Here is a 25,854-nt window from a genome sequence, read left to right as displayed (position 1 = left end):
AAAAATGTTAAGAAGTTTGTGAAAAACGAAGGCATAGAAAAAGCATATCGGCTTAGTTCAAGTATGACAATTTAGCACGCGACATAAGTCTTCTGTACCTATAAAGTTAGGGTAGATAATCATGCATAATCTTCTAGTAAAATGTAACGTACCACTATGTGCTGAATCCAACGACCGAGCAGCTCTCTCCGGAACTCATCAGTAAAAGGTGTTATGTATCCCACAGCGCCTGTCGAAACATTGCGAAATATGTACAAATCAATGCAATACACGTGACATTATAGGTATAGCAAATATGAAGTCTATCTAAAATAACTCTGCAACGACACAATAGATTATCACTCCCATACCATACCATAAACTTCGTAGCAAGTTTAAGATTTTTGTAGTTGTTGCCACTATTATTCCACTAAAGCCTTGACTTAGACGCTCTCTAGTACCTACCTTTTTAACATCTCATATTATATGGCCTGGTATATTGACTTTACGTTGTAAGAGACCAACAACGATTACTTCACAAATCAGAATAGGTACTACAGATAAGATTAAACCGTTAACTCACAAGCACTCAAAAGAATGTCTCCTATGAGATTTACTAGAGCGACTTCCAAATCTGCTATAGTTTTAATCCATCGAACTCTTTCGCTGGACAATCCGTTCAGTAATCTAAAAAAAACAGACATCCTATGTATAGGTATTCAATTTCATGAAAGTTTAATAAGTTGCTAGGACGCAAAAAACAGCATGAATTATAAGCTTAGAAGCTCTAAGTAGCAAAATGGGCCAGGTCTCCAAATCTTGCCAATGTCACTTTGAACACCTCACCCGCTTTGAGCTTCTAAGCTTATAGTCTGTGCGGAAAGAGAAGAGTCGTAGAATGTATTGGATCCCATACATTTCACGACTCTTCTCTTTCCGCACAGACTCTAATTCATGCTGTTTGTGTTGAGCACTATGTGTGCTAACTATTATTCTCTTAACACTGTTGTTAATCCATGTTCGACTATGAACAGATGAACAGATATTAGAGACTCTATAGTAAACCTGTTAGCTCTGTCCATTCTGGCTAAGCATGCGTTAATATCATCTTCCATCTTTCTCTTTTCTTCCTCCTTCTCTTGCAAATATGCGTTCAACTTAGCAATGCCCTCGAGCAATGCTTGCATTTTCGCTCTAGCGTTTGCTAGTATAGCTGTAATGAGAAACATGAAACCCCTGAAACAGAATCTAAACCAAAATTGTATAAGATATGTAAATCTTAATGAAAAATCTTGCCCCGAGATGGACACTGAAGATGGGACCGTGCACCAAAAATTATGTTGTATTTTGGTTATGAAAAGTCTACATTTGAGTACAATTGTGCAAGGTACGGAAAGATTCCAAAAATCGGAAAAATTCTCGGAAATTTCTTGAAATATTCACAGAAATATGAGAAATTTCCATTTGACGTTTCGGAATGTTTCAACCGTCATACAAAAATGTGAGAAGTTTCTGAAATTTTCCTATACGGAAAATGGAAACGGGATTATGCGACTTATGTAGCTCCGTCCTTTAGCTATTCAGTTTAGGTCCTAAACAAAATCGCAATAAGACACCATGGTGAGGCCCCAGTACATTTGAGAATCCAGTGACCACAAAACGTACGGCGCAGAACACCACAGACAGTTTGTTATCATCATCATAATTACAAATGAGTGTTTGTCATGTACCTTCAACAGCCGCAAGGTCCTTGGTAGCTTTTTCCAGGGCAGCCTTCTTGGGAGCCACAGCTTTGTTGACATGATAAAATTTGTACATGGCGTGGACCCACATGCAAAGAGACTGGCAAGCTTTTGACACCTACGGCAATAATTAAAGTTTTTATGCATAGAAAAGCATACCTACATAATTTCTGGCTTAGTTTTAACCTTTAGATGCTGTAGGTAGGTAGGAAAAAAAGTATTAAGTAGGTAAATCTTAATTTTTAAACTTGGCCAGAGCGTTTTGCGAAAATACGTTTGATTTTCCACGCCTGTCATGTAGAATAAATCGCGAACGTAATTTAACCTTCAGAATCTTAGCAGGATCATAGTCGGGATTGGTGACGAAGCGCTTCAGTTTTTTGATCATGTCTTCTGTAATAGATTCCTTATCGAACTTCATGAGGGAGTCGAGGAAAGCGGTGGGGTCTGATAACATCTGTGATCCTGGCTTCCAGTAGTTGAGGACCTTCTCCCCGAAATTTGCTCCTTGTTCCTACGAGGGCAGTAAGAGTTGAAGTATATAAGTTGGGTAAGTTGACGAAACCAGGGACAGAGGAAGAGGAACAACGCCAAAGATAGAAAGTCATCATTTTGCTGCATTTGTTACCTTCTTTTGTCACTCTCTCCTCTCATCTACTCATAGGTTAACTGGAAGAGATCCCTCAAAAGGATAATAAGTTCGCTTTTTTGTACTTCTTACTAATTGTATGTTTTTAAGGTGAAGTGAGTTCAGAAAACGGAGTTTTAAAATATTCGTAGCGCTTTTTTGGATCACCGTACAGCTGCCATGAGTTGTATAAGCAATCTTGAGGCCTTTTTCTAGGGAACTCAACGATTCGAACCCTAAGTTTTTGACTTTCGCTCGATAGAAAACAATCACGAACATAGGTCTAAAACGGACTTGAAATATTCGTAACAATTTTGGCACAAAAGATAAAGATATGAAATTTGCTTCTAATAACGCGCAATCTTATTCTTGATGGAACTCAGTGATTCCTTTTTTTTTAAATGAACATTAAATAAATATATTCAAAGACATGATATCAGCGGTCCCGTGCACGCAACTTCTTTGATTCAGATGGCCGCTGGCCTCGGATGAAGGCGGACGCATCGCGCTTTGGAGCTCCATGACAGCTTACTCTTGACAAATAAATCATGTACGTATACGAAAAAGTATACCAGTAGACAGTTTGCATTAAAAGAAATAGGGTAAATAATTATCATCACGTGGAGCTCGAGTTTCATTTTAAATTTGATTTGCTGTTATTTACGGGGCATAATGGTTGAAAAACGCAGTAAACTATCTTAAAACAATACGATTACAATATAATTTAAGTAATTTGCTCCTTGAAATCCCGCTTAAAATGAAAAAAGTTTGAAGACTCATTTTTACTGATTGGAATTAATTTTCATTATGCTGGTATTAATATAGCGTCATTTTAAAAACGTTCCTACGTGACTTCTGTACGTCAATGAACTGTGATGACAGATGACAATTTTGTGATTTTGTATTTATGTTAGAGAACTTTTGTTCTTCAAATATTACCTATTAACATTCAGTGCCGATAACCCGACTATCGGGTATTTTATGATTTCGTTCCCAGGCCGGACGACCCGATAGTCGGGAACGTGGTACTACAGCTTTATATGATGACATTTTTACGGCCTATTTTGTTGCGGTTAACCAAGAAAAAATAAGCGGCTATGGTCTAGCCTCAGTCCTAGCGAGTTTTTGCGGCTTTTGAGACCGAGATATACTTACCTACGAGGCTTACAAGCCAATACCGGTGCGGTCTGGTTTGTGTTTGTGGTTGTTTGGATACATATAAACAGTATTATACAAATTTACTAGGTACCAAATAAATGCATATACAATGTTTGCGTAATTTTAAGATTTTTTTTCAGATTAGTTTACTTTTTACTTTAGTAATAAATACATACAAACACTAACGCTGAAAACAATACACTCTTTTTGTTTGGGCAGTCGTGTAAAAAGCGGTACCGTACTGCTTACACCGTAGCTAAATCAGTCTCCGCATAGTGCAACATTCTATGTATATCAAATTTATGTGCAATCCTAATATATACAGTAAGTAAGTAGGTAGGTTACATTTCTACATGTATAAAATACCTATTTTCCACCCACCAATTTCCACCCTGCCAGGACTTTATTTATTAATAAAGATAAAGAAATGTTTATTTGCAAAAATGTAGTGATAGATAGGTATGTAGTAATTCTGGATGCGTACAGTTCACTTGTAGAAGCATGCAATTTTTTCTTATTAGCTAGGTACAGTCACCTGGAATAGTATCGATACCTTTGGGTTCAGTTGGCGTAAAGGACAAAATTTTAGTTTTCATAAGACGCGAAAAACAGCGATTTTTTTTAAATGTTGATATTTATATAATATTTTTGTTGTTTATGAAGCTACATTTTTGATGTGTATTAAAAAAGTACTCAAAATTTTAGTAACTTTACCCTGAATTAGCGGCCATTGTATGAATTAAATACGAAAGAAGTTACTCAATGTCCTTTACAATTGGTCAAAAACACTATGAATGTCTTTTACACCCATACATTTTTTGGTAATTTAGTGTATCTTGTTTAGTAGGGGGTCGTAAGTGACATTCTCAGACTATTTTATTCCAAATTCGGGGTGTATTAGTTACTAGTCACGGTAGTCATGTTAATGAAGACGGTAAACTAAATATCCCAGTGCTTAATGCTAGCCGCCTTATACAGGGTGGATTTTCTTTTTAGGTCAGTGAGGGCAGCTACCAGATCCCGTGCTGCTACGAGGAAACGGTCTTAGAAGACCTTTCTTCGATTTCAAATTAATGAAGATTGGCTTTTACAGATTTTGGAAAAAACATACAGGGTGCGAAAAAAAGGAATTTTTTGACAAACCTTTTTTTGATGCCAATCGATCCCATTCCTATTGAGAATCAAAAGCTTGTATGCAATCAGAGAAAAAATCCGGCTAGAAAAATCCCAAAAAGCAAGGAAAACTTTTCCCAGACAATGTGTATGACAATGAAAACTTTTATTTTTCACATGCTATTTTTGGATGCCAATCGATTCCATTCCTATCCAGTATCAATAGTTTCCTAGGGGGTCAAGTTACGGTAATGTACTAAAAACTACTAAGCCACAAATTAACTGCAGCCTATGGATCAACTACACTAAACGGGCTCTCAGCGCCCTACGCGTCCAATATAATAATAGCTTTAGGATGCTGTTGGGGCTGCCGCGCCATTGCAGTGCATCGGGGATGTTTTGCGAGAGACGTACGGATGGCTTCTATGCCATAATGCGCAAGCGCGTTGCGTCCTTGGTGAGGCGCCTGCGCGGCAGCCCGAATAGCCTCCTTCAGACGGTGGCAGAGCGCCTAGACGGCCCTTTCCAGCTACACTGGGATTTGCTGCACAGGGCGTCTAACTGACTGTTTTTATGTATTATTAGTTTTAATTTTTAATATTATATTTTTTACTTATTGTTATTGATTTTAATTTTAATATACCTACTTATATTGTTTTTATTATAATTTTGTTAATTAATTTGATTATTGTGTAATTAATAACCTTTACGATACTATCTTTGAACTTATAATTTATAACTAACTGGTCATTTACGCCCCTTGAGCTAAGCTGTTTTTGCAAGCTCATAGTGTAAAAATTGGGTCGTAAAAGCATCTTTTCTCGAGGTATCGAAATTTAAACTATGCAGAACGCTTAGAATTCTGAAAAAAACTGTATAACTCATTTTCGTCAAACTGTCCTTTACGCCAATTGAACCCAAAGGTGTAGATATCTATCTCTTTGAAGGCCGCACGAATATGTGACACGCTCTTATGGCTCTACAAATAAGGTCGTGTCAGATATTATTGAGGTCTTTCGTTGTGTAACATATTATTGCAGGTGACTGTATTAATAACTAAATAATAGTATATACAATTTGAAGCTAAGGTAAGTCATATATAATAATAACATCATCGGAATACACATAATTATGAGTTCATTGAAATTGTCATTGAATTGATTTTGCGCCTTATCGAAAGCCGGACAGAATACAGTTGGTACCTAAATAACGTATTACCTACATCTGAAGACTTCCGTATTTATTCGGTTTATTTAGTATGCGCAATGCGCATCTCAACAACAATCAAATGAATTAGATTATTTACATTTAAGTACGTCACGTTTGACATTAACAGACAAGGAAAGCAAGATAAAATGTATTGTTTCTCTTTCTTCTTTCAATGGAACGCTTTTACAGTTCATGTGCCTCTAAAAAGGCCAATGGTTAACACTAAACTCAAAATGCTCTCATCTGCATCTTAAAAAAAAACAGCTTGGGTCACTGACCTGTCCCAGTAAAGTGAGGTAGTGTGCGTGAAGTGTGCTTGTGTGTGAAATGGGATAATTTGACAGAATCTGAAAATTTTCCCCGGGCATACCTCGCCTTAATATGTATTTTTATACAATAAAGAGTTTACTACTACTATTCCAGATCCAGAGGTGTTGTGAAGAGATAAACTGATCACGATATAACAGACTTGAGCGATCACCGGGAAAATTACGATGAGTGAGATTATTCGTTAATAGAGTGTTTAATTTTTGAAATAAGTATTCACTGACAAAGTGAATATTAGTCAGCGCAGCGATAAATGAATGTAAATCGACTTGTACTTCTAACCAAATAACAAGCTAAACAAGCTAAGTTGAAGAAATTAGCAACAGCCTAAAGGTCCTATCGAAGTGTCCACTGAGTGTCCTTACCTTGACAGGTTTGATATCGAAGACCATGCACAAGGACTCAATGACGAGCACCACACCAGCGGGAGGCTTCTTCATGGCTTTCACCTCCACCACATCGTTACGGTTCAACTCTTGTAGCGCCTTCTCGGCAGCCTTAAGGGCTGGTAACGCTTCGTCTGAAACCGAAGGAATATAGCCTCTAGCGAACCACCATACAAGGAAAATTGCCAATCGAATTTGAATCAATGGTATTAGAAAATAGAGTTGAATTTGCCTTATTTTAAAATCGAACGAAACAAAACAAAAGCAACTCTGTTCCATTTAATTAAGATTTAACACATTCATTGCCACCCAACCAAACAAGACATCTGCGCCAGGCCACAAACATTTCGTCATATAAAGCTGTATTACCACGATCCCGACTATTATCGGGTCGTCCGGCCTGGGAACGAAATCATAAAATACCCGATAGTCGGGTTTTCGGCACTGAATGTGTTAAATTTCATTGGAGGTTATTTGTACTAGTATTAAGACATCGAACCCCAAGAGGATAGATAATGGTTCATTCAACTCTTGACTTTAAAATTACCCTTTTGTAAGAGGGGTCCTGTGCAAAGCAGGGGAACATCAATCACACATGCATGGATATTAGTGCAGTTGATTCCACTGCTTCGCAAGCACACTCACCTTGGACTCAGGTGTCCTCTCATTTATGACAGTGGGCCTATAAATTTGATCGCAACGTTGACCTATAGCGGAGTAGGTAATCTCATAAATTTATTCTTAGAAACAGGAAAAGAAAGTGATAATCATCAAATGATTTGAACCTACATAATGAAAGCCACACGCCTAAACAACTCATCTACAACCGCTTTCGCTTTCCTAACCTCAAAATAATGGCACAGGTTAGCCGTGACTACAAATAAATACTTTACCCAGATCTTTTTGAGCATCTTCAGCCATAGCTGTTGTTTCTGATGCCATCTTCTCGGCAACTGCTTGTTCTTTTTCCACCTTGATGCGTGCTTCTTCTGCAATCGCCTATAACCAGTACAAGTATGTTTAGGACAGTTTCTGGGGCCCGTTTCTCAAAAGCTTGTAACTTGTAATACAAGCGGATGTCACTTTTTGACAGCTTTTGTTAGAAAGGAACTTCCACTTGTAAATTACAAGTTACAAGCTTTTGAGAAACGGGCCCCTGGACATTTAGTAGCATTACTAACGCAAATATCAAGTATACCTGCGACCAACCCTGTATAATGCAATTTATCTGTTTTTTCCTGATTCTAGTTTTTAGCCACACTCAACAAAATACCTTGGCTTTGCTAACATTTTCAAAGACACCTCTTTTTCCTCAAGGATAAAGAAAACTTTAAACTAGGAAGTTATGGTATCGTCTTGGGTAGTCCCTTTCGTAGTCCCATTCTGCTTTCGTCACACATTCTACATTCGTCGAGTTCATCGGTGGTCTTTGTTATCTTTGGTTATATTTTGTTGTTTGCCTATTTCTTATTCCGGTTCATTCCAGTATTCGTCATCATCTTCTTTGGGCATGTTCGATGTTAGTCAATTTCTTTTTCACCTCAGCAGCTCGAACAAGGGTACTTTGCTACTTAAAAACAGTGAGCAAAATCGCATTTTGCTCACTGGGTGAGCAAAATCCCATTTTGCTCATTTTGTCTCACTCAGTGAGCAAAATGCGATTTTGCTCACTGTTTTTAAGTAGCAAAGTACCCTTGTTCGAGCTGCTGAGGTGAAAATGTAATTGTTGGTATATGTTAAGAAAACATGAGTGAATAGAGGTAAGTGATGAAGAAGGAATACATTTTTCGGGTTCTCTAATATGTTCTCACTGCTGAGGTGAAAAGTTTTGTGAACTACGCGAGATCAAAGTTATTTACATCTCGTACGCTTTTGAGTCCCTTACTACGCTCAAGATTCTAAATTAGATTCACTCGCTACGCTCGTGAATCTAGTATAGAATCTTTCGCTTGCACGGGACTCAAAATAAGCACTCGAAGAAATATCAAACTTTGATCTCTTGGTGTACAAATAACTATTTTTTAGTCTCATTCGTTAAGAACTTGGCAAAAAACGAATGGGACCACCAAGACTATACCGAAATTATGCTCACCGTATCTATAGCAATCCGTTCAATGACTTTTCTGGTCTCTTCGGCCGCCTTCTCCATGAGCGGCTTCAGTTCAGCGAGCTCTATCTGAAGCTGCTTTACCTCCACCTCTGTCTGGTTCAACTTGTTCAGACCTAACGAGGACATCCATAATCCATACTAATACTATAAATGCGAAAGTGTGTCTATCTGTCTGTCTGTCTGTCTGTCTGTCTGTCTGTCTGTCTGTCTGTCTATCTGTCTGTCTGTATATCTATTACCTCTTCACGCTTAAACCGCTGAACCGATTTAGATGAAATTTGGTATAGATATAGTTTGAGTCCCGGGGCCTTCCCCGAGACATAGAGGGTAGCTTTTATCGCAGAAGCCAGAAATCACCATTAAGGGGATGAAATGTTAGTTTGTATGGGAAATCAGTAGCCACTAAACCGACTGAGATGAAATTGAATATGGAGATAAGTAGTTTTAGTTGTGAGAAAGGATATATAGAATATTCTTTATCCCCAAAATCCTCTCGTAACGGACCAATTAGCCATCCCTTTAGGAGGTGAAAAGGGGGTGGAAGTTTGTAAATTAAGGGGATCAATAAAATACGGATAGGTTAAAAAATAAGCCACGGAAATTCCAAATTCCACGCAGCAAAAGCTAGTTAATAATATTTTATACTAATAAAATTTAAGAATGGCATAAACATGTGAATATAATTTTACAACTCACCGGTTTTAAGAGCATTTGACTCCTTCAATATATCATTTTGTTTTTTCCTAAACATCTCCGCGTAGCATCCCAACATCTCCATGTAGGACATGGGAGTGACGTAGTTGAGCCGATTCAGCTGCGCTAGGAATTTAGCGCTAGCGTCCACGACGCTTTGATGAGCGAAGCAGCAGACAGACTAAGAACAAGAAATTTTTTGATGGAGCAAAAAAATACTGACTCAAAAATTGCGGGGGCCAAAGCGGAGGGGACGCCCATTGCATAACAAAAAAAACCGGCCAAGTGCGAGTCGGACTCGCGCACGGAGGGTTCCGCACCATCAACAAAAAATAAAGCAAAACAAGCAAAAAAAACGGTCACCCATCCAAGTACTGACCCGGCCCGACGTTGCTTAACTTCGGTCAAAAATCACGTTTGATGTATGGGAGCCCCACTTAAATATTTATTTTATTCTGTTTTTAGTATTTGTTGTTATAGCGACAACAGAAATACATTATCTGTGAAAATTTCAACTGTCTAGCTATCACGGTTCGTGAGATACAGCCTGGTGACAGACGGACGGACGGACGGACGGACGGACGGACAGCGGAGTCTTAGTAATAGGGTCCCGTTTTTACCCTTTGGGTACGGAACCCTAATAGAACGTTCGTGCGTACATGCTAGCTAGCCAAGACTCGCATGGTGTTTATACTGTTGTTCAAACAATGCAAGTAACTTGCACAAGTGCTTTAAGGTGCGTGAATTACATGCATTACGTGGTGGATATATGATATTCAACTCTATTGATCAAATTAAACTAATATTTTTATTACATGGATTAAGCGGTTAAAACAACAATAACTCTCGAAATGGCAGAATGTCGGGAAACGGTCAATTAAGTCAAGCCAATTTGAAAATTAATGAATTCACAAAAAGCTATCAATCCAACGCATCAAAAATAAAAATAAAATAAAAGACTTGACTAAAGGTTGTCTCTAATAAAATACTTACAACCATAGCCTCGTACACCTGCTCTGTGGTCTGCAGCTCTTGCATGTGTTGAAAGAAATGATTGGCAACGGACTCCAGCGCAGACTTGGGCCACTCGCTGAACCAGTCGATGGTGCAGCAGTTTACGAGGGACGGGAACATGCGGAGTCTAGCGCGGAATATCTGGTAAATAAGTGCATAGTCAGTCTTACAGAAAACCTTGGAAGCGTCGGCTAGCTGGCGCGGTTGCACGGAGCCGGTGAGCGGGTTAACGAAAAATAGTAGGTACAGTGGGCCAAGAAAGTGGTCTACCAGTTTTGACAAAAGTTTCTGCGAGATCTAACGATCGCTAAGGTTGACTTTTCTAACGGAGTTTAAAGTAAATCGACCTTGTTGTCTCATGACGTTCAAACGAACCTCAACCGTAGGGTGGTAGACCACTTTCTTGGCCCACTGTACAGATGTAGTACATACCTACTAGTCTTGCTATTTCAGTCAGTCTCGGTACAAAAAAGTAATGAGGTTGACTGAAGTAGCATGACAAATTATACGAACGTTTCTGAGAAAATAAAAGTATGAGTAACGCTAACTGGCGCGGAATGGCAATCGCGTGCGCGGGCGCCAGCTAGCGGACGCCCTGAAACGGATTGACACTAAAAAGTTGAATTACTCGTAGACTCAATAATGCTTGTATAAATACATATAATACATAGCAATAGATACATCCTTTAAAAACAAACACACCATAAAACAAATGTTGCTGATAAGATAAACACAAATAAATGTCCTTTCCGGGATTCAAATCCAGGACCTCAAGCCTTGTAGGCAGGCTCACTACCGACTATGTACGGAAACCGTTAATTGTCACCTCTCCCACAGGGCTCATGACGATGACTATATGCAGATTGCTCCGAACCCTCTTCTGATAGCAAGTGAAGAGGTTCGTCTTGGTAGCAGGCAGGTTCATCTCCATCACGGCGTGACGGACGGACATGAAGATCTTGTCCAAGTCCTCGGCTTCGTAGATGTTTGGGACATCACCGGAGCTTAGGATGTTGTTTAGGTCTTCTAAGAAGGATTCCATTTTTATCTGAAATTATGATAAGATCGTGGAGGAAAAGGACAAGAAAGGCCGACCCCAAGTAAATGGGAAAAGGTCAAGAAGAAGAAGAAGAGATGATAAGGTCGTGCCGGGTAAGGTAAGGTAATAACATCTCAAATATTGTGTTACACATTTGTATTAGCCATTAAGTTTAAATTTACGCAATTAATCATGTAATACGAGTAAAGATATCTCGTAGAAATATGAAACTTTCAAACAAAAACAACAGCATCTGTAGGAATAAAGGATAATACTGAGTTACAGTAACTTTTGAAGTACCTTCCACACCGGAACTTAAGTACGCTGAAGCGGCGTTACGTAGCAAACATTATGAGAAGGCGACACACAATATACATAAGTCACATAACACACACACAATTTGGTGTGAATGGTCCTTAGAGTCGGATGTCGTACATGTATTTTAATACCTGTGCGTCTGAGAACAAAAACACGACGCCTTTATTATCGGCCCCAGCCTTGATCATGGTCTGCTTCAAGTCGTCGCGCCACTCCGACTGTCCATAGGCCTTAGTAATCTCAATCTGGATGCATATTAGTTCCCCCATAAACGCTGCCAGCCGGGCCAGAGACTGACGACCTAGAAGAAATCGTTTTTAGGGTTCCGTACCAAAAAGGTACAAAAGGAACCCTTATGGTCCGACTGTGTCGGTCTGTCCGTCCGTCTGTCACATCGCTAAATATCTCGAGAACTACTTAAGCTATCGATTTGAAATTTGGAATAGTCATGAATAATTTATCATAAATTTACAAGGTGAGACCAACATATGGGCAAGACTACCAATTCTATTTACTAAAGAATATTTTTGCAAACCAAGATAGCGGATACGTACTATTTCATAAAAGTCGTCAAGGGGTAGTCGATTTCAAGGTTTTCGGAGTGCGAATTTATAGATTTTTTTTTTAATTCAAGATGGTTGGCTCTGCACTGTTTCGTATAAGTCGTGATTGAAGTCGATTTAAAGGTTTCTGGAGGGTATCTGACGCTGTACCAGTTAATATAACCAGTTAATATTGGAACTTATACAAACTCATTTAATATTGATGTTCTACCCCAGAATACATGATAAATTAAGGCAAAACGGCCTCTACTCACCAGATCCTCCCATACCAAGGCACAGAGCGTTGGCCATGGGCTGTCGCATGATACGGGATACCCTACACAGGTGAGCTACTGCATCATCGAACAACACCAGGTCCAGAGGAGCCGTGGTCGACAGGTTATAGTCCATCAGGTAGTTAGATAGAATCTCATCCAACTGTGGAAAATAAGCTGTAGTTAGCTCAATTTCAGGGTCAGCATATCTGTCAGGAATTCATCCGTAACAAACGCCGTTTTGACGCCAAACCAATTTTTGCATCGGCGGTTCAAGGAAATTTGATTATAACCTATATCCTTATACGGGATTACGATATAGCGAGAGAGATGGTGCCATCTATACAACTAGAAGCTCGGTACTTAAAAAAAATACAAACCAAAATGTGATACAATAGTTTGATTTGTTCCCTAAGTTGTTTAAGGGTATCCACGTAGTCCAATTTCCTTGTCCAATGTGCATTGCGTCTCGCTCTCTCATTAAGCAAAATGTGAGACGCAAATACACATTGGACCAAGATATTGGACAGATAGAATACCATCCTAAGTAAGAAAGTTGTCTTACCTCCTCCTGGTCGTTGATTTCGACGTACTTCTTGTCATCGGCGCCAGGGTCCATGAAATCACCAAACAGCATCAGCCTTCCACCGAGGACATCCGCCGGTTTCCTCTTAAACTCCTCACGAATCTTCTTTTGTAGCAAACTGTTAGTAAATAAAGACTTATTAAACTTCATTGGTAGATTTTAGTTTCTATTTATCGACTTCGACGAGCGCTGGTGGCCTAGCGGTAAGAGCGTGCTACTTTCAATCCGGAGATCGCGGGTTCAAACCCCGGGTACCAAACTAATGTACGAAATATCATTTGATATTTACCAGCCGCTTTTCAGTGAAGAAAAACATAGCGAGGAAACCGGACTAATCCTAATAAGGCCTAGTATCCCCTCTGGGTAGGAAGGTCGGATGGTAGTCGCTTTTGTAAAAAACTAGTGTCTACGTCAATTCTTGGGATTAGTTGTCAAGAGGACCCCATCAGGCTCCCATAAGCCGCAAGGAAGATGATGACACATCTAAGTTGCATTTGTCAGCAAGTATTGACTTGTGGGCGGCTAAAAGTAGAGTAACATTTTGTAATACGAATTTTATGAAGTGTCAAAGATTGAGAGATTGATCGTGAAATAAACTACAGCCTTACTTAGTAAACCACTGGCGATCCTCGTTGTTAACCAGCCGATCCTGGTACACCCGCTGGTGCTCGTGATACCACAATCTTATCACTTCGTCTTCCTCCTGTGCACACCAAAGTTTAGTACCAATATAATAGAAGAAAGGCCAGCAGCGGTGTCATGTCATGGGTCACTTTCACACTTACATACTAGTTAGAACGTGATAGGCATGGTGACATATGATAAAGAGTTGGCCTTAGCCCATTAGGTCAACAGCACCCTAAACCGGCGAGCATGTATGAGGAATGTTATGGGAGTAACGCAAGCGAAAGAGGTAGGTAAGTATGTCAGGATCGTAGCAAGTGGAAATCCGTGGTCTCTGCCTACCCTTCCGGGAAATAGGCGTGATTATATGTATTAATGGAGCAGTTTTATAGCTGAAAATACTAGGTACAATATGTATTTGTCGTGGTTAGATCTTAGAACTGATCATTTCATGATGTGGCAATCATTTCATGAAATGGTCGGTTGGCCACATCATAAACCTAACAATGTCCCGAAGTGATCAATTCTTCATAGCATTTCATGAAATGATCAAAATCTATGATCTGACCACAACAACAAAATTAAGAATACCAAGACGCGTATACTAGCGCAATTAAAATATTGAAGCCGTCATTTTAAGAACTAGAATAAATGGTGCTGTAAGGCCAGGTACATTAGGCGTCAGCTGGGTTTTAATTTTAAAGCGGTATCGGTTGTCAATCCAGATACCACAAAACGTATGACGCCGTACAGCCGTATTCAGCTGATACATTTGAGTCTCCAATATGTACAAAAGGAGCTAGTAGCCACCCCTAGAGACGACATTATGAATAAGGTACCGTAAAATGGGGTGAGTAGAGTTCGCGGGGAGAGTTGGGTTATGAATGGGGAGAGAAGGGATAAAAGGGGGGTGAGATGGATTTTTAAGGCTACAAAAATAATGTATTCCAATTTAAAATGGAGCTATAGTAATACTCATAGTAAAAAAAAATCGATCCAACAATCTTCCAAAATCACCTTTGTATGAAAACCCAACTCACCCCAAATACGAGGGACTATATACGGGGTGAGGTGGGATTTCCTATTTATCGTCAAAGTTATGAAATGGAACTACCCAAAAGAAAATAAAAACTAAAATACAAACGTCCGGAACACTTATATATATATATACACCATTCAATTTGCATATGTAAAATTTAAATAAAATGTTATCGAGGTTTGAATGCCAGTTTTGCACCTACTCACCCCATTTTACGGTACCTACCTTTTTTTTCAGATATATTTTCACCTTAAAACTGCGTACTAAATCGCAAATCCCACCTTCACTTTATACGCATCCATCATCAGCATGCCCTGGAACACTTTGCTCAGGTCTCTCAAGTTGAAGGTGTAATGCGACTTGGTGGGAGTGGGCAGCAACTCTGCGACCAGCGAATTAAACACTTCCAGCGAGCTCTTGAGGAAGGGCGCTTCGCGTACTACCACCTCTTTGGCGATGCGGGACGTCCAAGAGTTTAGAATCACTTTGAATATTCCGTACTGAAAAATTTTAATATGGTATGGTTGGTGCGGTGGTAGTTTCTGGTAAACCCCCGTGGTTGGCACGTTGGCAGTAGCGATTGGACCGGTGTTCCAATGGTCGTAAGTTCGAGTCTTGCCAGTAGCTATGTGCACAAAACAACCCTCTACCCTAAGGATTTCTAAAAACAAGTTCGCCCATATATAACTTTTACCTTCTTTAGTAATCCCCACCGATGCTACGAAATTCCAGTAGGTAAGCAGTAAGTAGCAAGCAGATTGTGACATAGAAGATCTCTAATAAGTAATGGCGTTGTTCATAAGCGACTGCTAACTTAATCAGTTGATGATCGTCGTATGTCCCTATCTGTCGTTATGCCATAGATAGGGACAAACGACGATCATCATCAGCTGATTAACTTAGCAGACGTTTATGAATAACGACTTACTAGTTAACCATCTGTGATATTGAAGAGAAGCGTGAGGAAAAACAGTCACTGTACCTTGCTATCATACTCCATTTCGGTAAAAGAGATATAGTGGAAATGCCGCATCAGTCGCATGGTGACGGGGTTGCGTCCACCGCCAGGAGGTCCCATGGCTGCGACGATCCCCACGTCGACTAAGGTCTTGAACGCACCGATGTCGGTGCGGTCGTACCAGCCTGTTAACAAACAAAAATGGACAAGAGCTACTTGAACCTGCTTTTGTTTTGCCACACACGTTTATTACACGTGAGAAAATTTCCCTCTGATTCTCATTCATTTCATCAAGGAGTACTGATGACATACCTAAACCTAAACGGGTTCACGGATTCAGTTCTAAGCGTGAAAGACTCCCTAGGCGACTTAGAGCATATAATATACTAAAGGTCGAGGTTACTTATCATCTCGATAAAAATATTAGATTCTTAGGAGCGCCCTAACTTGTTTAAGATTACGTCCTGGACAAGGATCAGAACAAATGATCACCTGAAAAGTCCATGAACTGCCTGATCAATTCGATGGGCGGCTGGGCCCCGTAGACCTCCAGAGCTGGCATATTGAGGTCATCGATGAAGAATACTTGTCTCTTCGTTGGCGGTGGACCGAAGACACCGCGGCGACGTCGGTCTAGTTTACTGTCGATTACGTCCTTGGAAACAAGTGAACAAACAATATCATATTAGGTACCTATTTATCGATATTGCTCTAAAACTAGAGTTTCAGAGGTCTTTAGCGAATTCCGCTTTAGTACAGAAAGCATAGTGCGGTGTGGGATGCTCTACGCCTCGTAAGTAGATGCTAGATGGGAGGAATCCTGGATGATGAGGTATAGTAATAGACAGACTCCTAATAATTGTCTGACTTACTGCTTGGCAAAAAAGAGTAGAAATTAAAAAGTGGCAACATGGTAGTGTCGTCCCTTTCAAACCAATTTATATAAGAAAACGGGACGACACTACAATGTTGCCACTTTTTAATTTCTACTCTTTTTTGCCAAGCTGCAAGTACTTATTTATTGACCGACAAGACTCCGATGTCACTCTGCACTATCAATCACCATTCCAGAATTCAAATAAAGAAAAACAGTGAATAGACTTTCATCGACAAGACTTTCTTACCTGTGTCTGATTAGAAGAGGTCCTAGCAGAGAAAACCAGGAACTCGCATATGAATTTCTTGTGAAGTCCCCGGGACAACTTCGAGGTTATAGTGACGGTCTTGCCAGTACCGGTCGGTCCGACACAGATCACGTGGTTGTAGTTCGTTATTTTGTAGCCTAAAATAGCAGCGCTGCGTACGCTGTCTAAAGTCGGGACTTCAATGTCTGGAAAAAAATGAGTCGACAATAAATGGCTATCCTGTAGAGAACTCTCGGATCTTAGCTCCACTAGGAAGAATCGAGCCCTCCGATTCTTACACAGTTCGAGCATGGGCTCTGAGGAAGCGAAATGTCAACCTATACCCAACTGCAGCGCACATGCACTCTTCCACTTCCTTAGGTCTTTGTGTTCACAGCCTCTGAAGAATTGCTGTGGTAGTTATCCCTGTTACAGCATCAGGCATTATACGGAGTGAGTCACCATAATCTAGAAAGAATAAGTACCTGCATACTGCCATTCGGGGTCGACTTCGTACGGCTCCATATTGGCCATCCAATTGTACCAGTAAGGATTAGCCGGTTCACCGTCTTCCGTCAAGTCGGTAAAACCACCGTCGTGCAATCTAAAATCATAATAATACGCTTACACGGAGACCACCTGAGTAAACTGCAATGGAATAGAAAAGGACAATCGAAAAGCAAGGCCTTGACGATCATGTTCAGGGTCAGTGAAGATGTAGATCAAAGAACAGCCAGAACAGCAGACTTAACCAATTCAGGAATGATGCCTTGAAAATGAGAATAAATTTCGCACAACATAAGAGAACCTTGCGGCGTCCTCAAAGTTCGAATGTATGGATGGGGCGAAGGGCGAATACTTACGTATAATCATAAACTCTCCCTTCTTTGGGAAACAGCGGCTTCAAGTTGTTCGTCTCCGTCAGCTGTCGCATGAACTGGGAGAACACGGCGCGGCCATTATGATCACACGTGGCACCCACGGACCAGATAACCGACCATACTACCCAGCATGGTGCCAGTCTTGCTGAAAAGTAGAAGCCTTGTTACAAAAGATCTTATATTATCACAAAGCACGAGTATGCCTTCGATTGCCACTGACGCACTTTATTTTTATTCTTAGCCAAAAATTCACCTGACATCCGCCGTTATAGCCTAAAACCTAGAAAAGTTATAGGAAATGCAGCTCTAGTAGACAGTCGATAAAAGCTACTATTTCCATGAATTTTGTGCGAAGGAAGTATATACCTACTTAAGTAGTAAACCCAATACCTAATTACAGCTACGCAAGACCTTCAAAGAGAACTTTATTTGTAACTAACGCATCATGGCCAAAAACGGCGCGCCCGGCGGTGGCCTGTCGTCCTTCCCAGTCAACGGTCGCAACCTATAATCCAACAGTTCCAAAAACTTCAGCACCAGCGCAGAGTCAATAGATACTACTATCTCGACGAGCTTCGAGCGGAGTAGATCCAAGCAAGGATACAGGTACGTGGTGATGAGACTTGGTAATATTTTTCGGATGTTATCGGCAATCTGAAGAAGAGCAATTGTTGAATTTATTAAATAATATGCCCACATTACATAATAGGTACTTAAATAATATGCCCACATTCTTCTTGGTAATTATGTGAAAGTAAAGAGTTAGCAAATATTTTACTGATTTGGTTGGATATGGTATTCTGATTTATCTCACTACTTGTGTATTTACAGATGTGTTAGTTGCGGAAAGATTTTAAGCTATATGAAAAGTTCGTAGACGTTATCATTTTGCAAAGAGGAAATTTCGGTACACATATGAAATTCTCAAAAGCTTGTAACTTGTACCTAATACAACTGGAAGCTTTTGAGAAACGGGCCCCAGACCATCTAGCATGAGTTGCGTTCTCGCGCGTGACTCCATACTTGAAGCGAGCAAAATATATGGAGTCACGCAACTCATGCTAGCAGGTCAGCATAACAGTATTGAAATTGAATGCGCTTTTTAAATTACTGCTGAAGGAAAAGACGATACTTACAGGGGGAAGATTGGACTTCATCCAAGCGTTGACCAACGGCGGCAACCCCACCACCCTGGTGTCCAAATACACCATGCCGCACCTGGAGACAGTCGCCGGCGACGCCACCGCCAGGTCAGCTACTTCGAAGATCATTCGTTGCCTGTCTGTCATCTTCATTATCTCACCGCTTGAGAGGCAGAGCTTTTTATTGTCGTCTAATACCTGTAGATCAAATTGAAGGAAAGAAGAAAATGATGAGACGACGGGCGACGGAGAGTAAGAAAAACACATGCTGCGTCATCAGCAGATATCATTCATAAAACATGTTTGGATTAGGAAGAAGAAAGTTCTAGCCCGAAGCTTTAGTAGATGAGAACCTTTGAAGACGGGAAAAATACGACCATTACACGCACATTATGACATTCTTGGGAAATTAGTAAAATAGAAGCCAGAAAGTCCTTATATTGAATATAAAAAAATGTCTAACTAGGTACGTAAGTACGTACGGTATTCATGTTTTCAATCCACACAGCGTCAACGGGACCGTCAAAGATGTACCAACGTTTGTCCATATCCTCCACCGCTATGCCCGCTCGCACCAAGCTCGAGAGGATCCCATCGGTCCTGGAAACAGTAGATAATCCTGAAAATCTATCTAAGTGGCATCTGCCAAATCTTGTTAGTAGGGATAATTCTACATTCTGTAGGGGTTTAGACAAACAATGTCTAAGTATCTATTCCTTTCCCGACCTCGAGCGATTATCATCCACCGTATGGTAACCTACTTTATTGCAGAAAACTCTGAATGTCCATTTGATGGACATGATGTTATAGCCAAGACTATCCAAGTATCCACTACTAAAGAGAGTTACGGATTTATGAAATATGTCCATTAGATCAATCAACATACCATTCATGGGTGTTCAAATCAAACTCCCCATAGAGCTGGCCCATAGTGATGGATTTAGGGTTAACGACGAACGTGTGTACAGGGGTGAATGGGAAACCATCGGGCGCCAGTTTGCCTTTGATCGCAGTCAATGCGTCCCGGAGTATTTCATAGCACTGGAAGAAAAACGACAACGGAGCGTCCAAAGGTGTTTCTAAAAGTGCGTCCAAATTTGGGGAAATGCCGTTAGCGCCATTCGCAAATCGCTCACGCACGTCCGCTACTCCCTAATGCATGCCGGTAGTTAGAGAGCTTTTGGCAAATAAACTCCGGCACGTTAACCAAATCTGAAAGCGCCTAAAAGCAGGTTCTTTGAAGTCCCTTTGCAAAAATGTTAATTTATAATTATCCTCCCCTGTGTTTGAAGGCAAACGTAGATAGTGACGGCCAAAGTAATAATATATCGGAACACGTCCTTATGTCGTTAAATGGACACAACTATCTATTTGATATTGACTGTACAAAAGGAAGGTCTAACCTTAGTCTTTCCAGCACCGGCAGGTCCCACTAACATGAGCCCGTGTCGCACCACGGTGGTCTCGTACAACTGGATTATCTTAAAGATGAACGCTGGAAATACAATCGTATTTACGAATGAATGACACCAACACCGCCTTTACTACAGATTTATTGTGATATGGCTCGATCTCCTTGACATCAGTCTTCCTTATTCCTTAACACTATAATCGGTCCCTTACTGCCCTCATCTACCAAAACCCTACAACTCCTGCAAGCTTTTATGTATCTGCCAATAAGATGTCTTTTCCTAATCTTCAAGCTTCAGGAAAGACAGCATCATATCGGGAAATCGGGATATCATCCTGCCAGCTGATGTATTACATTAATATCGTTTTTTGACTATTGTTAATAACGTTAAGATAAATATAAAATACATACTGTACAGGTCATCGTAGCCCCTCTTAACTAGCATGTTCCTTATGGAGTGTTCCATGATGCCGTAGTCCACTACTGGTATTTCAACACGAGGGAACAAATCTGATATTATGCCTGTTGAAAATCATTCTAGTTTAAGTTTAGGCCATGTCGTTTTAATATTACTAGGAAACATATCAAATTATCAGTTTAACAGTCTACATTATGCTTTTCATTATTCTTAAACGTATGATATACTTACTGTTAATGAAAAGCATATCGTCAGTAAAGAACTTGGGCACGTTGAGGTTTCTCAAAGAACGCAAGACGATTTGCCGTTCATCCCCGTTAGGAATTTGCCGGATCAGGTTACCGGCCACAGTGATTACCTATTCTCCTCCAGTAGGTATATAAAGGTACCTACTCTGTTTCTCTGTTAGAGAAATAGGGTATACCGTTAAACAAAAGCAGGTCGTCAGCCAGGAACTTGGGTACGTTGACATCTCTCAAGGAACGCAGAACAATTTGCCGCTCGTCTCCATTGGGCATCTGGCGGATCAGGTTACCGGCCACAGTGATTACTGTCTTCACAGCTCGCATCCCGAAATCGTAGTGGTCCTGAAAATTAGCAGGCCGCGTAGCCAACGTGCCAATCGCTATCGTTCCGTAGCGATCGAAAGGAAACTGTCACTGTCGCACTAATATGGAAGAATGATAGAGAGACACAAAGCGATTCGATGGCGACGCGATAGCGATTGTCACCTTGGCTAGGCCGGCAATATACCTATAAGTATTGGGAAGATGCTCAATGTGGCCATCGACTGAATTCACTACAGTGTCTCGTACAAACGTGTTTTATATAGGTAGTTTTCGAATCGTTGAGATTGTTGATTGTTCCGCTTACACAAAGGGACTCCAAAATTCCAAGATGAGCAAAGCAGAAAAGACGCCATAGAATAAAACATAGGTACCTAAGCTGAAAGGGATAAGTTCACCTTTGTACAAATGAAGTGTGTTTTTTCATGTTTTATGTTTATTTTTGTACAATAAAGTGTTTTCCTACTACTACTAAGCCTGTACGGGACAAATCCGGGAAACGCTTATTACGACTTCAACTTTGGACAAAAAGCATATACAAAAAAAATATGCATACCTACCTACTTAGACCCGTCCATTTTAAAGGAGAATATACCTGAGAAGACAACTGTTCAGAGCTCAATCTGAAGGTGGTTGTGATTTTCCCCGCCAAGATCTTGGCTTCGAAGAATCCGAAAGAAAAGAGGGAGATCTCCGCAATCAACGCGTAATCCGGTACCATCATGGATATGGGCCGGAACAACGCTTTCAGGTTGTCTGGCAACTCGGTACGGCCTACAAATCAGGATATTCACTAAGCATTAAAAAAAAACCACAGAAAAAAAATGAACATTTCATCAGGGACCGTCAGACAAAATGGCTTATAAACGTATGGTCCACCGGATGGAATGCGGACGTAGCAAGCTATAATACTTTTAAGGCCACTTGCACCATCCCACTAACCCAAGGTTAAGCGGTTAAACCGTTAACTAAGTGTCAAATTGTACTGGTAACCATGGTAGCTCCAAACTCTGCTAACCCAGGGTTAGTGGAATGGTGCAAATGGCACTTATAGTATTTTCATCATGGACCATAATATAGTAAAATATGGCACCTGCATATCCTGGGTTCATAGTTATAAAGACTGAACAAGACTGTTTGAGGGGTAGCTCTACACCTTCAAACCAGAACTTTTCTTGTTTTGCGATTTGAGCCTTCTGGATGGTTATTACCTGAAATAGCATATTTAAGAGGGCTGCTTACTTTGTTGAAGTGGCGTTGTGCAGAAAATAGTAGTAAAACAGTAATTGTCATTTACAACCCTTAGAGACGTTAGAACTTAACGACCACTTGACTGCTTATACAGGGCAATATAGCGCCATCTATTTTAGGTGACCTTCCTATGAAGTACCTATACTGATTGTTTGTTGTTTATGTAAGAGAATGTGACGTTTTGAACCAAAAGGTCGAAAACATCACAAAATTGTTGGTTGTAACTGTTGTAAGAAAATTTATTGTAATTTTTAACACGTGTTATTTTGACATTAAAGATTTTGAAATTGAAATTGAAATTGAAATACCTGCTGTGCTACAACAGAGAGCACTTCAATGTCAATACGGTTGAATTCGTCAAAACAAGCCCAAGCTCCAGATCTGGAAACATGTTTTTTTTTTATCAAACTAACAATAATCCATTCAACAAACTTTTGACAAAGAATACTGTAGGTACAGTCGCCTGCAATAAATATACAACGAAGGCCGCAAAAATATCTGACACGATCTTATTGTATAGCCATAATATAAGAGCGTGTCACATATTTTTGCGGCCTTCGAAGAGTAACATATTATTGCAGGTGACTGTACCTACGTAAAATCTGACATTATCTATGAAAAGGGACTTTATTGTCGATGTCGCTTACGCCATTATTAACAATGCTCCGATATAAATACAATGCCGACGCTGTGCGGCGTAAGCGCCATCGACAATAAGGTCCCTTTTCATAGATAATGCCCCAAATTATAATGGATAACTCACGCAGCCAATCCTTTAAAGAATTTTCCCATTGCCATGTAATCCAGTTGGTCTGAACAGTTGAACACCACGCATTGAACAGCTAATGCTTTAGCAAGATCCTGTAAAAAAAATACAGAGATATTTGGTACCTACATCGCATCGCACGTAACAATCTGTAACTAATTTACGAAAAACATGCGTAGTGGTGGAAGAAAAATGTGGGCTTTTCCAGGCATGGGAAAACAAGTTTTCCAAAAAAATTCAAATATATTCCAATAAATTCAACTTTCTAAGATTCATTTGAAGACAAATCGAGAGTGAATGTAATTTGAACCTTAATTCGGAATGCAAAAGTTGAAATTAAAGTTGTAACTAATAATGTTAGCGAAAGTCTCTTTCTAATCAAACGAATTGGAAAGAGAGTTCCGCTAATATTAGTAACAAGTTGTTGCTGGCCCGTGTCTACCTTAGTGGTTTCAGTTTTGCCGGTGCCAGCAGGCCCGGCCGGGGCCCCTCCGAACTTCAAGTGCATAGCGCACATCAGCGTCAGGTAGCATCGGTCTGTTAATGGCGTGATCACAAGACGTCCACTGAAAACAATCATGACATTCATGATTGTAGCAGAAAATGGAATATTTACATATAGGTATACAGTGTGTAAATCCAATACGGGCGAAAATTTAAACGGTGGTTAGCACAGGCCCTAAGAAGTATATTGAGATAGATTTTACTTAGAAATACAATGAATTTTTTAACCATACAAAATAATTCGGCCCGCAATGTAATACACTACACAAGTTACGGGATACGAGCTTTTTAAAGTAACTGTGAACGCTTGTTGGCAGTTACAATAAAAAGCTCGTATCTCGTAATGTCATGTCATCTTATGTTTCTTAATGTTTGCAGTACATTGCTGCTCGGTACATCGGAAAAAAAATAATTACGGGGTCATAATTAAGTGTAACTTAAAAAAACTTCTTAATTAATGATTAGACGTGTAAATTCTATATCTGGTTTAATTTATTGCCCGTATTGGACTTACACACTGTAGAGTTTGTGTGGAAAGAGAAGAGTCGTGATATGTATTGAGCCCCGTACATTCCAGGGCACTTCTCTTTCCGAACAGACTCTACAATATTACAATATATACCCAGTACCTTGACCTAGAATGAATGGCCATAGAGCTAAGCATGGGTATTAACCTTTTCGACGCCGTGTCAAACACAAAAGCTGTCTCTCAGACGCCACGTCACCGAAGTGTCAAAACTGAAATTGAACTTTATGCATATGCACCTAGGCATAGAGAAATATAATAAGACAAGAGTGCTCACTCCATACATCAGTTAGACTATTAATTTCAGTGTCTACATCTAGCATCGAGTAGCGGAATTATCAGTACCGCTACTTGACAATAGATGTAGCACCGACCAGAAAGTCTTATCTCAACTGCATAAGACTTTCCGGTCGGTGCTACATCTATTGTCAAGTAGCAGTACTGATAGTTCCGCTACTCGATGCTAAATGCTAATAGTCTTTTTGTTACTAAAACTGATGTATGGAGTGAGCAATCTATGTATTTTTTTCTCTATGACCTAGGTCTATGTTGCTCTGTGGTCTATGACCGATTAATACGTCTTTGGCGTTGGACCTGCGGTGCGTATATATCGGTCATTGGCGTCCAAAAGGTTAAATGATTTACGATGACTTCAGCTTGCGGCGTACCTAGAAGGACTGAACAGAGTATAAGAGCATAGGTACTCGTATATTATGTGTAGGTACCGCCAGTAAACCAGGGGTCTCTAATGCCCATGGGCTAGATCCAGCCCATGAGCCATTCCAAATCTGGCTCTACATAGTCATATTTTGACCCCCACGAATTTATCTTCGGTGTAGTATGGCCCTTGGGTCTACAAATTTGGAGACTCACTTTACAAGATGGAAGATAATATGATCCCAATACATTTACTATGAGCTGGCCCCGGATATTGTAAACATTCCTAGAGTAACAAAACCTGTCCAATACAAACGCTATACTATCCTCATTACAAGATCCGGGCGTCTGGCAGCTGTTCATCAGTAGCGGTCAGAGATTACGTAATAAGGATAGGATAGAAAAGTAACTGTCTAGATTCGTTGCTCATAAAATCACCAACCATTTTCCGTGGCTAGTCTATAGCTCGACGATAATCACCTGTTTCCCAGATATTCGTTAGCGTAGACGAAAGAAGAATTAAGCGCGCGGACATCCTCGTGGTTTTGGCTGAACTGGTGATAATATGGTGCCGTGTTCAGGTTATTCTCGTCCTGAATGATTTCCGTGGACTCTCCCTCTTCTATTATGTAGGGTGGTTTTACTATTTCATAATATCTGTAATTAATAAAAGTGTATCTTTTTTTGGAAATTATCAAAACAGACATTTGACCAAATCTCTAAGGGATTTGATCAGGGGCCCGTTTCTCAAAAGCTTGTAACTTGTAGTACAAGCTGATGTCACTTTTTGACAGCTTTTGTTAGAAAGGGACTTCCACCTGTATTACAAGTTACAAGCTTTTGAGAAACGGGCCCCAGGTCGCGCAGG

At 40.2% G+C, this 25,854-nt stretch overlaps 1 protein-coding gene across 1 annotated transcript in view; it reads right to left on the bottom strand.

Annotated features, from left to right (window-relative positions):
- The window catches only part of LOC134654506 (dynein axonemal heavy chain 1-like), a 69,025-nt gene that overhangs the window by 15,461 nt on the left and 27,710 nt on the right, over positions 1-25,854 (bottom strand). The window contains exons 31-64 of the mRNA XM_063509952.1: positions 25,467-25,643; positions 23,742-23,865; positions 23,297-23,394; positions 22,842-22,914; positions 22,376-22,493; positions 21,878-22,056; positions 21,141-21,303; positions 20,710-20,820; positions 20,291-20,382; positions 19,774-19,928; positions 19,370-19,487; positions 18,882-19,085; positions 18,186-18,399; positions 17,728-17,890; positions 17,350-17,468; positions 16,865-17,070; positions 16,233-16,395; positions 15,765-15,925; positions 15,064-15,282; positions 13,728-13,822; positions 13,099-13,237; positions 12,534-12,696; positions 11,848-12,017; positions 11,186-11,407; positions 10,339-10,500; positions 9,349-9,526; positions 8,635-8,765; positions 7,436-7,541; positions 6,522-6,676; positions 2,047-2,235; positions 1,710-1,839; positions 1,045-1,192; positions 563-666; positions 153-229 (exon numbers count right to left, since the gene is read on the bottom strand). Coding sequence (XP_063366022.1) covers positions 153-229; positions 563-666; positions 1,045-1,192; positions 1,710-1,839; positions 2,047-2,235; positions 6,522-6,676; positions 7,436-7,541; positions 8,635-8,765; positions 9,349-9,526; positions 10,339-10,500; positions 11,186-11,407; positions 11,848-12,017; positions 12,534-12,696; positions 13,099-13,237; positions 13,728-13,822; positions 15,064-15,282; positions 15,765-15,925; positions 16,233-16,395; positions 16,865-17,070; positions 17,350-17,468; positions 17,728-17,890; positions 18,186-18,399; positions 18,882-19,085; positions 19,370-19,487; positions 19,774-19,928; positions 20,291-20,382; positions 20,710-20,820; positions 21,141-21,303; positions 21,878-22,056; positions 22,376-22,493; positions 22,842-22,914; positions 23,297-23,394; positions 23,742-23,865; positions 25,467-25,643 — 5,026 coding nt within the window. The remainder of the gene's footprint in view (positions 1-152; positions 230-562; positions 667-1,044; positions 1,193-1,709; positions 1,840-2,046; positions 2,236-6,521; positions 6,677-7,435; positions 7,542-8,634; positions 8,766-9,348; positions 9,527-10,338; positions 10,501-11,185; positions 11,408-11,847; positions 12,018-12,533; positions 12,697-13,098; positions 13,238-13,727; positions 13,823-15,063; positions 15,283-15,764; positions 15,926-16,232; positions 16,396-16,864; positions 17,071-17,349; positions 17,469-17,727; positions 17,891-18,185; positions 18,400-18,881; positions 19,086-19,369; positions 19,488-19,773; positions 19,929-20,290; positions 20,383-20,709; positions 20,821-21,140; positions 21,304-21,877; positions 22,057-22,375; positions 22,494-22,841; positions 22,915-23,296; positions 23,395-23,741; positions 23,866-25,466; positions 25,644-25,854) is intronic.

This window comes from Cydia amplana, chromosome 15 (genome assembly GCF_948474715.1).
Source record: "Cydia amplana chromosome 15, ilCydAmpl1.1, whole genome shotgun sequence".
Classification (NCBI taxonomy): Eukaryota; Metazoa; Arthropoda; class Insecta; order Lepidoptera; family Tortricidae; genus Cydia; species Cydia amplana.
This window is presented reverse-complemented; position numbering and strand designations above follow the sequence as displayed.